Source organism: Sinocyclocheilus anshuiensis, unplaced genomic scaffold, assembly GCF_001515605.1.
Source record: "Sinocyclocheilus anshuiensis isolate Anshui unplaced genomic scaffold, SAMN03320099.WGS_v1.1 scaffold338, whole genome shotgun sequence".
Taxonomy (NCBI): Eukaryota; Metazoa; Chordata; class Actinopteri; order Cypriniformes; family Cyprinidae; genus Sinocyclocheilus; species Sinocyclocheilus anshuiensis.
In genome coordinates this window covers 991,856-1,005,437 of record NW_015542339.1, presented here as the reverse complement: position 1 = coordinate 1,005,437, position 13,582 = coordinate 991,856, and the positions used below count along the sequence as shown (strand labels likewise).

Genomic DNA, 13,582 nt, shown 5'->3' with positions numbered 1-13,582 from the left:
TTGGGGGGTGGGGAGGGGCGAGGTTGTGGTTAGAACGCTTGGTTGAGTGAGTGCATCAGACGAGACGACGAAGAAGTGCTGCTGCAGAGTTAGTGCATCAGAGAAAACCAAGAAGCTGCTGTGCTGTAGCGTCAAATTTACTTTGTCCATTAAGCTACATTATGTGTTTTATTTATAATGATTTTCTATAGGAGGAAAATGTCTAACGTACAATTTAACGCATTGCGTTCTGGGCTCGTCTGCTTGTCTGTACAGAGTTATTCTTTTAAAATCACTTAATGCATTTCATAATGCACATTCATATCTGTTTGTCTGTATATACTTTGAGTCAACAACTAGACATATAGGCTACTGGATTGTCTTTATAATCTTAGTCCGTTATTATGCCACATTAAGCATTTGCTGTATGGGAGGACAAGTGAAAGTTTGCGCATTGTGATCATAGCCATCTGTTTGCCTTGTAGTACATTAAATAATAACTATATATCGAATTTGATCTTTTAATTGCACTTAATGTATCTTAATACATTACGCCATGTTAAGTGTTTATGTTTTTCTACAGGAGGAAAACGCTTAACGACACCCCCAAAACAAAATCAAGACTTTGTAAAAGAGCATAATAGGACCCCTTTAAAATCAATCTATTAGTCTATGCTGTTTTCATTTGATGTCTAAACAAAACCAATCGCAACAAGCTTTGTGCTGCTAATTCCAAGAGGGTCAGGCTGCAGCCTTGCACTTGCACTCACAAACTTGCACTCTCAGACTTGCATTCTCAGACTTGCACTCTCAGACACTTGCGCTTCCGCTAGCGACGTCACTTGCAGGATTTATTTATTTTGTAACTTTTTGTTCTGGGCTCGTCTGCTTGTCTGTACGGAGTTGATCCTTTTAAAATCACTTAATGCATTTCATAATGCACATTCATATCTGTTTGTCTGTATATACTTTGAGTCAACAACTAGACATATAGGCTACTGGATTGTCTTTATAATCTTAGTCCGTTATTATGCCACATTAAGCATTTGCTGTATGGGAGGACAAGTGAAAGTTTGCGCATTGTGATCATAGCCATCTGTTTGCCTTGTAGTACATTAAATAATAACTATATATCAAATTTGATCTTTTAATTGAACTTAATTTATCTTAATACATTAAGCCATATTAAGTGTTTACGTTTTTCTACAGGAGGAAAATGCTTAACAAGAGACTTTGTGCATTGCGTTCATATTCTGCTGTTCTGTGGCCACGGATTTGCGGGTCTTGTCTTTTTCTTGCAGGACCCTGTAGGTTACGGTACTAAATTAGTTTTAATCGTTTAATCACCACCACAGCATCTTGTCTCCATTGGCAACACGCACGATTGGTGTCGATTGCAAGTGACGTCGCAGGTAGCGGAGAGTGCAAGTGAAGATTGCAAGTGACTTTGTAATTTAGTTTCTTTTTTCTTGTCTTCACCACCTGGCTACTGTTGCAAAATGTTGAGAGATTCAAACAAAAAGTAATCAATAAATAGAACAAAATAAAAAAATAAAAGACTACAAGTGACGTCGCTAGAGGAAGTGCAAGTGTCTGAGAGTGCAAATCTGAGAATGCAAGTCTGAGAGTGCAAGTGCAAGGCTGCAGCCAGACCCTTCTCGCTAATTCTGATAAGAAACAAAGTCTGAGCATTCAAAGTCTTTAAATTTTAGCATGAAATTCAAACATTAAATGCTGTTTGATACTCTTTATGTGGCGGGACAGATGAGTTCAAACAGCAGCACGGAGTGCAAGTGAACCAATTATCTCTCCTGCTTAACTACTAGTTATAACACAAATTAAACATGTATGAATGTCAGAAAGTATGTTGAAAGATATAGAATAACTTACTGAAATGTATCATGTCTCATGTAATAGCTCAGCCAGTGTTTCAACAGCAGAAAGATAAAACAGCATGAGAACAATATGCCATGTAATATGTTTCTGTTGCGCTTTTGAATGCAATGGCCAATCAGAGGAGTTTAGATTAGTCACTGCTGAAAATACCAGAGTTTTGTTGAGTGTACGTACTCACTGACTGAATTCTGCATGCCTGCAAACTGTCTCATCATAAACAACAAAGTGCAGACACAATGTAAGATTCATTGCACCCTGTATACAAACAGTTTTTGCAAACTTCATAGACCGACATATTTGTCTGTGCAGCCGGAATATGACACGCCGTTACTGCAAACACAAAAAGTTTTTATATGTATTGTATAAATCAACATTAATAACCATTCAAATGTCAATTTTGTTACATGTTATTGGTACCAGTTTAAAGTATTCTGATTGATTGAAATAATTAGTTAAATTTAAATATTTGACAAAAAATACAACACAGGTGCAAATAATCAGGCAATTATAAAAAATTGCCCTTATGAAAGTAAACAAATGCTCAGGGGCAAATATTGCCCCAAATGGAAAAGTAAATGTCTGACCCTGCATTGCTGCCATTTACTGTATGTTAGAGTAAACTTATTTGTAAACTTAATGTTCAAATTACTTATTTGAAGTATTTAGTACTTACGATTTACGATAAGAATGTCTAACTGTAAAATGAGTCCACAAAAGAACTGCTGCAACTTCTCTAAAAATGCTGGAACAACTAGCCTTAAACTACCTTAAAAAGACAAAGTCATCACAACATGACTGGTTTAATTGTTTAGGTTAAGCCTTGAATAATAAAAGAAAAGAAAAAAAACGTCCATGTCTCTTTTGTGCACTGTCATGGTTAAAGGGCATAGAAAATATCTTGCATATGATGCCTGTCTTATAGCTGTTCAATTTATTTAACTCAACTGTGTAAGAAACTGTAGTCTGCCCCGACCCAGATTTCACTCCACAATATATGTTTGATCATGCTCATTTCCCAAAATGGCTTAATTATTTTAGATAATAAGAAAGTCAACAGTTATGTTGTTTCTAGACCATTTGGGATGATCACATCCTGAGCAAATGGTGACCAATTGTAGAATGGGAGTGGGTGTGGGACACCGAGAACCATCTCAGACAAAGGGGTGTCAGAACTTCATTAACATACAGACCACAGCTATAACAACAGGAGCAACTTCATTTACATGAAGGGTAGTAAACTGTAACTGTATAAAAGGTTTGAGCTTAGGATGTTCTTGGTTCATTCCGACACCATTGAACCCAAGGTACTGCCATGTACTTTGTCACTGCTATGCTGCAATAAACATCTTCATCAAGATCTTCAACGTCCTCATTACTTTTCTTTCAACTGAGATTAACAGTATTGATCTTGAATAAAAACTACTTATTGCCCCACATACTTGAGTTTCTCCAGTGCACAGTTTAGATCCTTCAGTTTGTCATTGAGCAGCTGGACTCCTGATTCTCCTGGATGATTGTAGCTCAGATCCAGCTCTCTCAGGTGTGAGGGGTTTGAACTCAGATCTGAAGACACAAAACCACAGCCTTCCTCTGTCACCATACAGCCTGACAACCTACAGAGACACAGCAACAATACTCAGAGTGTGGTTTTAAAGTTAGTATGAAACCCTAACCTGTAAATATTCATGACTCAACATATGAATGACTTTAGGGCTGGGCGGTATGATGATATATTCCGTTACCGCGAAATAAAAAAGTCAACCCTAACAGATTGCTTATTCCATGTATACCACAAAATGTAGGTAAATAAGTAGGTGTGGTTAAATCACGTGCAGCGCGTGTGAGACTGAGACGCTGCCATTTGTCATGCAAACGTGGACAAAGACGAACAAACCGATCAGGAGGATCCATAGAGGATTCCATTTTTCACCAGTGTGTGTTCTTGTTAATAATGTGATATTGTTGGAACAAAGGTGCAGTACGGAGGAAGCGTTATGAATTAAGTTTACTTGACTACAACAGTTCAAATATCAATGTCGTAATGAATAGAAATAGCCTTAATGTACTGTTATTGGCATCTTTCCACCTGTTATGTGTACTGTTTATTTTTTACACACGAGAATTGCAATCAACGTGGACGTGCAAGCGGTTGCCGTGGTAATGAACAACTTGCTTGTTAAAGCGAATCTATCCTGTGTCTGAGGCAAAACCACTAAATATTGAGAATGCAGCAGCCTGTATTATGTTTTTTTTTTAACTCCAAATGAAACACCATTCGGATCCAGCTAATAAAAACCTACTCTGATTCGATACGTCTCAACTTGACGCTGAAATTATGGCGATCACGTTATAATGATGCTGAAGACACGCGCACGCACACGCAAGAGGCGAATATGAATATGAGCGGCGTGTCAGTCTTCACCGGGCTGCAGGATTCAAAAAATGACGCAGTTATAAGGTGTTAATAATTTAAACTTTTTAGTCAGCACTAACAGTAGCTTATGTTCACTTTTCATACTGCAACTCTACTCCTAGTCACTATTGAACTCTTCCATCTCTTGATTAAAGCTCCAGGTGAAGGGTTGCCAAGTATCACAAAAAGAGCAAAACAACCCCTTAAAACACAGTCTAATAAGCAGATACCAGGGAACAAATTTAAACAATATAACTAGTATTCTATTCTACAAAATTAAAAGGAATTAAATGTAATTTATTATGAATAGAATATTTAAATAAAAATATTTAGATATTCTAAACTGATTTAAGTAAAACAATAACATGAGATGTAAAAATTATTCAGAAACACCTTATTTAAAGTTTAATTGCACCTAAAAGTTGCATTTAATATCAATCAGCTGGGGGCAGTGGATGTTGAGTGGGTTTTTACAAAATAAATACCAAATTTACCAAATAAAAGAAAAATAAAATCCAAACAAGGTGAAGTACTTTTCATTTCTAAAGTATTTGATTTTATTTATCATATAAAGCCCTTTTTTCTATGTTCAGAGTTACTACATATATAAATAACTATATTGTGAAATATATCTTTACCATGAAATAAAATGAATCATATCGTGAAACTGAATTTTGGTCATACCGCCCACCCCTAAATTACTTAATGTGAAACACAGACCTCAGTATCTCCAGCTCACAGTTTGGACTCTTCAGTCCATCCGAGAGTAGCTTCACTCCTGAATCCTGCAGGTCACTGTTACTCAGATCCAGCTCTCTCAGGACAGAGTGTGATAATTGTAGAGCTGATGACAGTGTTTCACAATGCTTATCTGAGAGATTATAGCCAGCAAGACTGAAAGGAAGCAGAACAAGAAAATATACAAAATATACTCAATATGTATAAATACAACAAAGATTGCGATTCTATTTAGAAAAACTTTTAACTGCAACTTAATAAAACACTCACAGGGCCTTTCACAATGCTTATCTGAGAGATTATAGCCAGCAAGACTGAAAGGAAGTGGAACAAGAAAATATACAACATATACTCAATATGTATAAATACAACAAAGATTGCGATTCTATTTAGAAAAACTTTTAACTGCAACTTAATAAAACACTCACAGGGCCTTTCTGCAGTTGCTCACAGCTGGTATCAGTCTTCTTCTACCCTCATCTGATGTGTTGTATTTTTTGAGGTCCAGCTCATCCAGCGGCTCTTCTGATATCTGAAGCATGTAGGAGATTGTTGAGCAGTAAGCAGGAGCAAGTTTCTTCCCTGAGTGTTTGTCTGATTCCACAAACTCCTGAATCTCTCTGGACAGAGTCTGATCTTTCACTTCCAGCAGACAGAGGAACAGATTGATGGATCTTTCAGTGGAGAGTCCATGTCCATCTTTGATCTTCTCTTTAATGTACTGTGTGGTTCTCCTGATGTTCTCTGAGCTGTTCTCGTTGTGTGTCAGTAGATCCTGTAAGAGTCTCTGATTGGACTCCAGTGGGACACCCAGCAGAAACCGCAGGAACAGATCCAGGTGGCCATTCTCACTCTCAAGAGCTGTATCTACTACTCTTTCATTGAGTTTGTGCAGTGAATCAAAACATGCTTCTGTTGTGTTGCTTATGTGGAAGCAAAACACATGGAAAGCAGCAAGAAATTCCTGAACGCTCAGATGAATGAAGCTGTAGACTTTCCTCTGATGAATGACAGATTCCTCCTTAAAGATCTGAGTGCAAATCCCCGAATACACTGAGTCTGTGACGTCTAAGCCAGTCTCAATCAGGTCCTCCTCATAGAACATCACATTGCCCTTCATCAGCTGTTTGAAAGCCACTTCAGCAAGTTTCACAATCACTTCTCTGTTGGACTGCAGGAGTTTCTCTGGATCTCTCTCTTCATACTTCTGCTTCCTCATATTGATCTGAATGAGCAGGAAGTGGATGTACATCTCAGTCAGAGTTTGAGGGATTTCTGCACTCAGATCGTCTTCCAGGAGCTTCTCAAGCACAGTGGATGAGATCCAGCAGAAGACGGGGATGTGGCACATGATGTGGAGGCTTCTTGCTCTTCTGATGTGTGAGATGATTCTGCTGGCTTGATGCTGGTCACTGATTCTCTTCCTGAAATATTCCTCCTTCTGAGGCTCAGTGAATCCCTGAATTTCTGTCAGACGGTTGATGTATTCTGAAGGGATCTGATTGGCTGCTGCTGGTCTGGAGGTGATCCAGATGAGAGCAGAGGGAAACAGATCTCCTCTGATGAGGTTTGACATCAACAGAGCCACTGATGAAGACTCATTCACGTCAGAAACTTTCACATCATCTGAAAACGTCAGTGTGATTCTGCTTTCATCCAGGCCATCAAAGATGAACACAACTTTACATTCATCATAAATCTTTGAGTCCAGATCTTGAAGTTCAGGATGAAAGTCCAGCAGAAGTCTGTGAAGACTGTACTGGTGATCTTTAATCAAGTTCAGCTCTCGAAATGGAAGCACAAACATGAAATCTACATCCTGATTGGCTTTTCCCTCGGCCCAGTCCAGAATGAACTTCTGCACAGAGACGGTTTTTCCAATTCCAGCGATGCCTTTGGTAAGAACAGTCTTTATTTTGTCTTTCTCCTCAAATCCTGGTTTAGGTGGGGGGTTAAAGATATCATTGCAGTCAATTCGAGTGTCTTGTGAGTGTCTGTGTTCTGTTTTCTCCATCTGTAGCACCTCATGTTCTTCATTCACTCCTTCACTCTCTCCCTCTATGATGTAGAGCTGTGTGTAGATCCTGTTCAGGAGGGTTCGAGTCTCTTTTAGTTTGAGTCCCTCAAATAATCTCTCATACTTGTTCTTCATGCTGTTTTTGTGCTGGTTTTTGACTCTCTGTAGGACATCCTCCACTGGTTTCTGCAGGTCTCCAGTCTCATGGGATGAAGTGCAGTTTAGAGAGAATCTGTGAGAAAAAATAATCACAGTGATTACAATATCTACTGGTAACCACCAGATTCCAAAAAAAATGTCCAATTCCAAAAAAAGTGGGATGCTATGAAAAATTAGCTTGCAAAAACAGCATGCAATGATTTGCAAATATCATAAACCCATATTCAGAAAACATATCAAATGTTTAAACTGAGAAAAAGGAAATGTACCATTTTAAGGAAAAAATAAGGTCATTTTGAATTTGATGACTGCAACTCGTCTCAAAAGGTTGGGACAGGGCTATGATTACTATTGTGTAGCATCTTCTCTTCTTTTAACAACAGTCTGTGTATGTATGGGAATTGAGGAGACCAGTTGCTGGAGTTTTAAAAGAGGACTGTGTTGAGGCCATCAAATTCCCTTAAATTAAATAAAAAATTACCTTATTTTTTCCATAAAATGGTACATTTCCTCAGTTTAAACGTTTTCTGTGTTCTGTTGTGAATAAAATATGGGTTTATGACATTTGCAAATGCATTCTGTTTTTATTGAAATTTTTCAGTGTCCCAACTTTTTTGGAATTGTGGTTACTAGTTATGAGTTTGAAGCCCCGTGCAGTGCATATTGCATATATTGGATTATATTTGATGTTATTTCATTGCTTCTTACATCATTATTCACTTGAGATGCACTACAGTAAATTAGCAAGTAAATATTTATACTAACGGAGGGGCAGAGGTCACAGGTCCATCACTGAACCCAGGGGGTGGCATCATGGATATGTCACTCTTCATAGACACAAAGCTGGGTTCTGGAGACTCTGATTCCTGTTCCTTCCTCATGATGCTGACAAAAGATCAATAAAACAGCATTTTAAAATAAAACAGACCAATTTCAAGTTTTTCAGTCTTTTGTTTAAAGCACTGGCTAATGTCTTTATATAGCTTGTATTCTACTTTGATTTAAATTTATTAATTTAGAAGGAGCTTTTATCCAAATCAATTTACAAAGATGGGATACAACAAATAGATTCAGTGACATGAAAACTGCTGAAATACAAAGCTCCAAGATTGTTCAGAGGGGTACAGATCGGAAAAGAAATGAAATTATATATCTTGAATGCATTGTGAGTTCCTTTGGAAAAAGTCTGCCAAATGCAAAAATTTCTAGTGTCTTGGCTGGGGTCAGTGGTCATTTTATGGTGTTTTCTGGGAAGCTAATTTTCCTTTATACAGTCTCCCAAAGCATGAAAACTGAGCTGGTGTACAAGATGGTTTTTTCAAGCAACCATCTTGTAGTGGTCGACCGATATATTGCCAAGGTCGATGCGTTCGAGGCGGGACTTTTATTTTGACAGCACTGAGAACGGCAGCGCCTGAGCACACAGTGCTCACATTCTCCTTGTTTGCTGTCATAGTTAACAGTTCTAATACAGACAGAAATCTGTCTAATAATCAGAAAAACTGTTAAACAAAGGAATTAAAATGTATACAAAAAAAGTATTGCAGCGTTTTGCTACTAATGAACCAGGCGTTCTCAGTCGCTCTGTAACTTTATTAAAGCACTGAAGGAGGGTTACTGTTATGGCCGTAACCCACGCCGTACGCCGAAGGAAACAGAAGGAAAACAAGAAAGAAAAGCGCTCGCCGCTCTGTGCTCTCTCTCTCCCAACTAACTCTGAACTCTCTCTAGCCCGTCCTCCCGCCGCGCCGGACTATCCCCGCCCCTTAAAGTGAACAAAGACTAACAGCTATAACCAGTTATTGCTAAAATGAACATTGCTTAACATCATGACATTAACAAATGTCCTTCAACATCTATAGCAACATCACAGTATTATAATGGTTGCTTTTATATTATTAGTTATAGAATGGCAAACATTATAATACTTTCTCATTTTCCGTCAGCATTCGGCAAATACGTATTTATATCATAAACAAATCTTTGAATGACTAATGAACATTTAATTAAAAAAATCTTGCAAACTTGGTCAAATCCAGCTGTGAGATCTTGTGAAGTGTGCATGTGTATCCTGCATGATCGCGTGTTCTCTGTGTGAATTGAATGCGGACAGGTGGAGAGTTCAGCTTTACTGGAGACGCGCCATCGACTAGCTTTAAACTCATGATTTCAACTCACTGCTGTGTGTGTGCACTAAGGATGGGTTAAATGCAGAGCACTAATTCCTACTATGGGTGACCATACTTGACCACATGTCACTTCACTTTTTTTTCATGTCACTCTTCATAGACACAAAGCTGGGTTCTGGAGACTCTGATTCCTGTTCCTTCCTCCTCGTGATGCTGACAAAAGATCAATAAAACAGCATTTTAAAATAAGATTATTTTCTTGTTTGTCAGTCTTTTGTCTCAAGCACTGGCTAATGTCTGTATATAACTTGAATCCATTTACATTTATTCATTTACAGATAAGAAAATAGATGAAAATATACATCTGGAATGAAGTACATGTTGCTGTGGTGAAAAGGCTCACCAAATGGAAAAATTTCTAGTGTCTTACCTGGGGTCAGAGGTCATTGGTTGATCACAGCTTGGTCCTGGAGAACTGATTTTAAAGGCAGTGTCCTCATCTTCTGTCTCTTCATAGAGACTCATTTTGGAGGCACTGTCCATCTTTCTCAAAAAGGTATTGGGAGATTGATTGATTTTTATGTTTAAGCAAAAAAAGTAAAAAAAATAAAAATAAAAAAAGTGAAAGAAATTAATAATGATTGTGCTCCATGAGGATGAGCAAATGACAATAATGACAGTAACTAACCCTTTAAGTAGTGCACAGTAGTACAGTCGCATTAAATATACTCAAATACTAGCAAGTAGGCCTATACACTCATTATCTGCTGTTGCATATCTATAACGTTAGAGCTCAGTTTAATTAGCTTCCTTGTTATTCGAAATATACTTCACTGCAGTACATAAACTAAAGCTTATTGCAATCTAAAAGTCATGGTCGTTTTTAAACTGAACTGCAATTGCTATTGGTATATTCATAGTCAAAATCTGTCAGTAGGTTAGTTGTGTATAGGTACAGTGTTTATGTGAAGCATTCCTATAGTTTGTATTTCTTAGTTTATGTATAGGTAAACATTTATAGTATATTTAAAGTCCAAATCTGTCAGTAGGTTAGTTGTGTATAGGTACAGTATTAAGCATTCGTTCAGTTTGTATTTTTTTGTTTATGTATAGGTAAACATTTATATATATAGTATATTTATAATCAAAATCTGTCATTAGGTTAGTTATACTGTTTTACTTCATTGTTGTATGTCTGTATTTATGTAGCACCGTGGTCCGGTGAGGCACATGTCCCCACATGTAGCAGACTGACAATAAAGCTCAACTTGACTTGACTTGACTTGATTCAACTCTTTAATGTGACTCTTCTAGAAGAAGAGTCTAAAAGACTCTTCACTAATATTTACTGTTTAATTTCAATAATCTAGCGTTGCTGCTGTTTAGATAATTTTGTTGCATTCATGCACTTATTTCGTACTGTTTTTCCACCATTAATGTATAGCAGGAACTGGAAATTAGGTCGCAATAAATACATTTTGTGTAGTTTTAAAACATTTTACATATTTAGTACTAGTTGTGTGGAAATTTGGATGCAGCAGAAACGTAGTATTATTCTGACCTGCTTTTGTACTGTGCTGAACGCATCACGCAGGCATTAGTTAAAAGCGGGAGTTATTTTTTGTAATGACAATCAGCATTTTCATGACTACTGGTTAAACGAGGAATACGTTCTTACCTTGCCACAAAATACGCAGCTGTTTAAAACCTCAAAATGGCGCCATTTCTTTTACTTTCGCTTCGCGCTCCCTATAGTGGCGCAGAAGATTTTCAGACGGCTGGGCTCTCAAAACTGTAAACAAGCTCCAGTGGCTGGGTGTGTGTAAGACCATAGTGCAGTTTCCTGAATGAGCGGGTGCAGCTGTAACAATAGGAGTCCTTTTCACCTCATCTCAAAATTATTAAAACAGTCATTGAGAGATTACTGTATTGCCATGATATATTTGAAAAAAGGGCGAAAACTGATCTACAACAATGATGGCATCTACAGTAGTGTCCCGAAATCGCGAGATGTTGAGGAAAACTTTGCATTACCGCCATCTGAACAGGAGTGTGGAGCATCGATGCATGTCATGTATACAGTATGTATCACATGTAGGTATATACTAAATAACAATAATAATAATAATAGTCATAAAAAATAAACAAACAAACATCATTATATTTTTATATAAGATCCTGTATCTTTTAGATATTTTAACAAAGCAAATTCTTATTCCTTTGTAGCTTACTTAATATATCTTCTAACTTCATGCTTCCACCTTCTTCCAGTACTTTAGCTTCTAGCATTTGTCATTCATTGTTATATGCTCTACAATGCAACAGATGTTCTACAGTTTCAAAAATCCCACAATGCATGTACAGGTGCATCTCAATAAATTAGAATGTTGTGGAAAAGTTCATTTATTTCAGTAATTCAGCTCAAATTGTGAAACTCGTGTATTAAATCAATTCAGTGCACACAGACTGAAGTAGTTTAAGTCTTTGGTTCTTTTAATTGTGATGATTTTGGCTCACATTTAACAAAAACCCACCAATTCACTATCTCAACAAATTAGAATATGGTGACATGCCAATCAGCTAATCAACTCACTGTGTGCATTGAATTTATTTAATACACGAGTTTCACAATTTGAGTTGAATTACTGAAATAAATGAACTTTTCCACGACATTCTAATTTATTGAGATGCACCTGTATAATCCATTCTTCATTCTATTTCCATTTAATGCAGTATGTCCTATTTTAATTCTTATTATATTACTATTATTATTTGGACAAAACTCCTAACTCATCAATACTGACATTATTTATTAACAGATATGTTTAGGCTGCACTGAATATTTTTGTTTGAATCTATTATTGAAGTAAAATGTTGCTGGTGGGTTTGAAAAAGAGCGTAATATCAGAACCGGAGGATCTGGTAAATTTAGTACCAACCATGTCACCTCCTTTAAGTCAAGATCACAGTTCATGATCACATTTTGACCCAAATCTGTTAGCTGATTTGTTAAAACCTCTGCAACTTGACACCATGTAAGTAGATCTGTGATAAAAAATAATTAGGAGTATTTCAGTTAAAATGACAACAATGTTAACCATCAAAAATCAATTTATTCATAACACATATGCATATGAAAAGATTTTCGTAATTTCTGGATCCAGACTGAAGCTTGTGTAAATCCTAGTTACCCGTGGCAAAAACAGAGAGACGAAAAGAGACATAATTAGCGTAGCTGCTCTTCCAACCAAGCAAAATGTATTTGTTTAACCCAAACTAAAGAATAATAATGTGCATTTGATCAGATATAACTGCAGTACAAGATTATGAGATGCATTAGAGAGAGTATAGTCGACTATGTGTCAAAAATTTGATTGATGAGGGTCATAAAAAAACCTCCCTCCTACCATAAATGGACACCTGTTTCTGTACAACTGTTTCTGTACACCCCCCACCCATCTAACTGGCCATCTGTTTATCCACCCCAGCGATCCCAAGGAATGTATGATTGTTTGGGAATGTGTTTTTGTGTGGGTCCGTTGAAACTATTCAAAACTATGTGCTTTAAACTTTAAAATGTGAAACGTAGTATGATTATTAAACGGGGGTAAGGGAAGTTTTTATTAAAGTTTTACACACACATTTCAAGAAAAACATCAAACATACACGGAATAGAAACAATGTAGGCCTAATGACTGTTTTTTCCAGTAAAGAGTAAAAATGGGTCAAGACGATCATTTAAGTGTTGTTAAACAATTTAAAAACTAGTTAGAATTTGACAAAGTTAAATAAAAAGAAAATTAATCCACTGACCATCTATCTAAAACAAACAAAAAGTATCCTTCCAGATACGTTCGTTAAACAATACGGTAGTTTTTCTGTTACAATTTTTAAAAGTTAGAACTTGTTACCAGTTAGAAAATAAAATAAAAATGCTGACCATCTTACCCTGATCTAAAACAAAAAAGTATCCTTACAGATAAAAAATACGTCAGTTTTTCTCTGTACAATTTTTAAGTTAGAGCTTGTTACCAGTTAGAAAAGAAAAAAGAAAAACGTTAAGCGACAGGATAAGATACTTGTCAAAATCTATGTTGTACTCTACCGTTAGATACAATTTAAAAACTAGTTTGAGTTTGTCGCAAGTTAAACAAAATAAGAAGACCCGCGCATCATACGTTGTTTCCGTCAGACACATCCTCACACGCTGCTGTCAAAACACGGAATGAGCTCAGGAACGCACCGCTCAGG

The 13,582-nt window shown here is 36.8% G+C and overlaps 1 protein-coding gene across 1 annotated transcript in view; it reads right to left on the bottom strand.

Annotated features, from left to right (window-relative positions):
* LOC107691185 (NACHT, LRR and PYD domains-containing protein 3-like) overlaps positions 1-11,104 on the bottom strand; it is a 13,604-nt gene extending 2,500 nt beyond the window's left edge. Inside the window, exons 1-6 of the mRNA XM_016489683.1 lie at positions 11,010-11,104; positions 9,762-9,874; positions 7,968-8,087; positions 5,455-7,275; positions 5,009-5,182; positions 3,315-3,488 (exon numbers count right to left, since the gene is read on the bottom strand). Coding sequence (XP_016345169.1) covers positions 3,315-3,488; positions 5,009-5,182; positions 5,455-7,275; positions 7,968-8,087; positions 9,762-9,874 — 2,402 coding nt within the window. The 5' untranslated portion in view covers positions 11,010-11,104. The remainder of the gene's footprint in view (positions 1-3,314; positions 3,489-5,008; positions 5,183-5,454; positions 7,276-7,967; positions 8,088-9,761; positions 9,875-11,009) is intronic.
* Between the last annotated feature and the right edge of the window lie 2,478 nt (positions 11,105-13,582).